At 33.2% G+C, this 2,380-nt stretch overlaps 1 protein-coding gene across 1 annotated transcript in view; it reads left to right on the plus strand.

The window, feature by feature from the left end:
* The window catches only part of LOC104789406 (peroxidase 44-like), a 3,880-nt gene continuing 3,176 nt past the window's right edge, over positions 1,677-2,380 (plus strand). The window contains exons 1-2 of the mRNA XM_019245327.1: positions 1,677-1,892; positions 2,004-2,156. Of these exons, the coding sequence (XP_019100872.1) occupies positions 1,677-1,892; positions 2,004-2,156 (369 nt within the window). The remainder of the gene's footprint in view (positions 1,893-2,003; positions 2,157-2,380) is intronic.

Raw genomic sequence — 2,380 nt, forward strand, 5'->3', positions numbered from 1 at the left:
TAAATAAGTAAAAATATATATATATATTTAAAATCCCCACCTTTGAAGATACAAAATAAAAAATGATTTTTTGAAAAGAAAAGGTATATATTTGTTATAGTTTATGAAAAAAATCTACTACACATAAAATTTTTGTGGTATAGTTTTATTATATTATTTTTTTGTATATTTTCTGTATTAACAAAATTAGTTACTAGATATACCACAAATTTTGTTTGTCATATAATTTTTTTTTTTTTGGTATATAATTGTCTTGTATTTTTTTTTTGTATAACTTTTTGTTGTTATATTTTGTTTTTGTAAATTATACAAATCATTTTTTTTATCAAATATACATGAAAAATATATATTTTTAGGAAAAAAAAAGTATTTTTAAAAAATATTTTTTTTTTCTGGTCAACGCCGGTCAACACTGGTCATCGTCGGATTCCGGCCAACCAACCACCGGAGTTGACCGGTCAACACTGGTCAATGCCGGATTCTGGCCGACCAACCACCGGAGTTGAATGTTGATGGTGTTGTATACATAACCTATGTTTGTTTATGGATGTCCTTATGTGATGACAATAGTTGACGTAGTTAACAAGACATTTATATTGTTTATATGTGTGGCTATGTGTTGGCGTATACTTCAAGTAGCTAACAAACATTTTTCCTAAAATAATTAATCTAAAAGAAATTAGTATCCGTAATTTAAAATTTCTAAATATTTTTATTTTAAAAAAAAAAATTAAATTTTTGCAGGTTATATTATGGAGCGGATTAGAGTTTATATAAATATGATTACTGTATATAGTTTTTTATGGGATCATCTACTAAAATACACAAAATATTTTAGAATGATATCAAATTAATTAACGAGAGGTGTTACGCCAATCTTAACCGGTATCAAACACAAAAAAAAAAAAAATCTAAATATTAATTATCAAAATCTATTAAAACAAACATAACAAAAAAAATAATTGGGCTTGTTCGTTTGGTTGACGCAGGCAGTTGTGAATGCGACAACAGCTGCGTCTACATTTTTGACTGCTGATTCGTAATAATGTTTAAAAATGTTAGACACATATCGCAGCGTTTGCCGCAACATCATGACGCAGACAAGCAAACGAACAAACATATCTGCGACTGCCGCAACCGCAGGTACCTACGGCAACGAAACGAACAAGCCCAATTTTAATTATTAAAATAATTGTCTTATGATTTACCACGAGTTAAAATCTAGTTGAAATCTATGAGCCCATATAGGATTAGAATGTGGATATAACAGAATTATTAATTAATTTCTTCTTCTAGTCAACACCTATTTTTCTATCTTAAAAAGATCAAAATCACAAGTTGACCCAACAAAAAATCAAATCATGTTGTTACACAAATTTTAGCTACCTACAATTCTTCAATTTATTTATTTATTTAAATAAGAATAATCAGAAGAACAATATCCAATTTGGTTATGTCGACAATATGACCCATAATACTATATGAAACACAATAATACATATCATGTGTACTCTATTAAACTATCAAATTACCCTGTGCACGTCTTCTAGATGAAACATTCTCTTTGCCGAAGTATTGTCCCCAGATTTACGTATAAAATATGCATAATAACTATTTCGAAAGATAATCCAAAAGTTTTAACAAGAAATTCAAGGAAAGACCTCATCAGAGACGAAATGAGGTCAATCCCAGCTTTGTTTTTACTTTTCTGTTTCCTTATTCCCTCTGCTTTGGCGCGACGCCCGTTTGAGCAAATCCGATTCGGGTTCTACCGCCGGTCATGCCCCCGCGCCGAATCAATTGTTGCTAATGTTGTTGCCAAACATTTCCGTAGTGACAATACCGTTACTGCAGCATTAGTTCGCATGCAATTTCATGATTGCTTTGTCAGGGTTCGTAATCTTCTCCTTGTCATGTGTACATATAGATATATTATGATTAATGGACTCGCTAATATATCTTTACGTAACATTGATAAAGCAATATTTCGTACGTTTGTGTAGGGTTGTGATGCTTCTCTCTTGATTGACCCAACGCCCGAAAGACAATCAGAGAAAAGTGCGGTACCAAATGCAAGCGTGAGAGGCTACGAGATCATTGATGAGGCTAAGAAGCTGCTCGAGGCTGCATGCCCCCGAACTGTTTCATGCGCTGACATTGTAACTCTCGCCACTAGAGACTCCGTGGCATTAGCTGGTGGTCCAAGATTTTTAGTACCAACAGGAAGACGTGATGGATTATTGTCAAACCCCGATGATGTAGAGTTGCCCGGACCAGCATTTCCAGTGGCCAATTCCATCGAATTATTTGCAGCTCATGGTTTGAATACGGAAGACATGGTTACACTTATTGGTGGTGGCCACAGTGTTGGTGTCACGCA

The sequence above is a fragment of the Camelina sativa genome, chromosome 5 (assembly GCF_000633955.1).
Source record: "Camelina sativa cultivar DH55 chromosome 5, Cs, whole genome shotgun sequence".
Classification (NCBI taxonomy): Eukaryota; Viridiplantae; Streptophyta; class Magnoliopsida; order Brassicales; family Brassicaceae; genus Camelina; species Camelina sativa.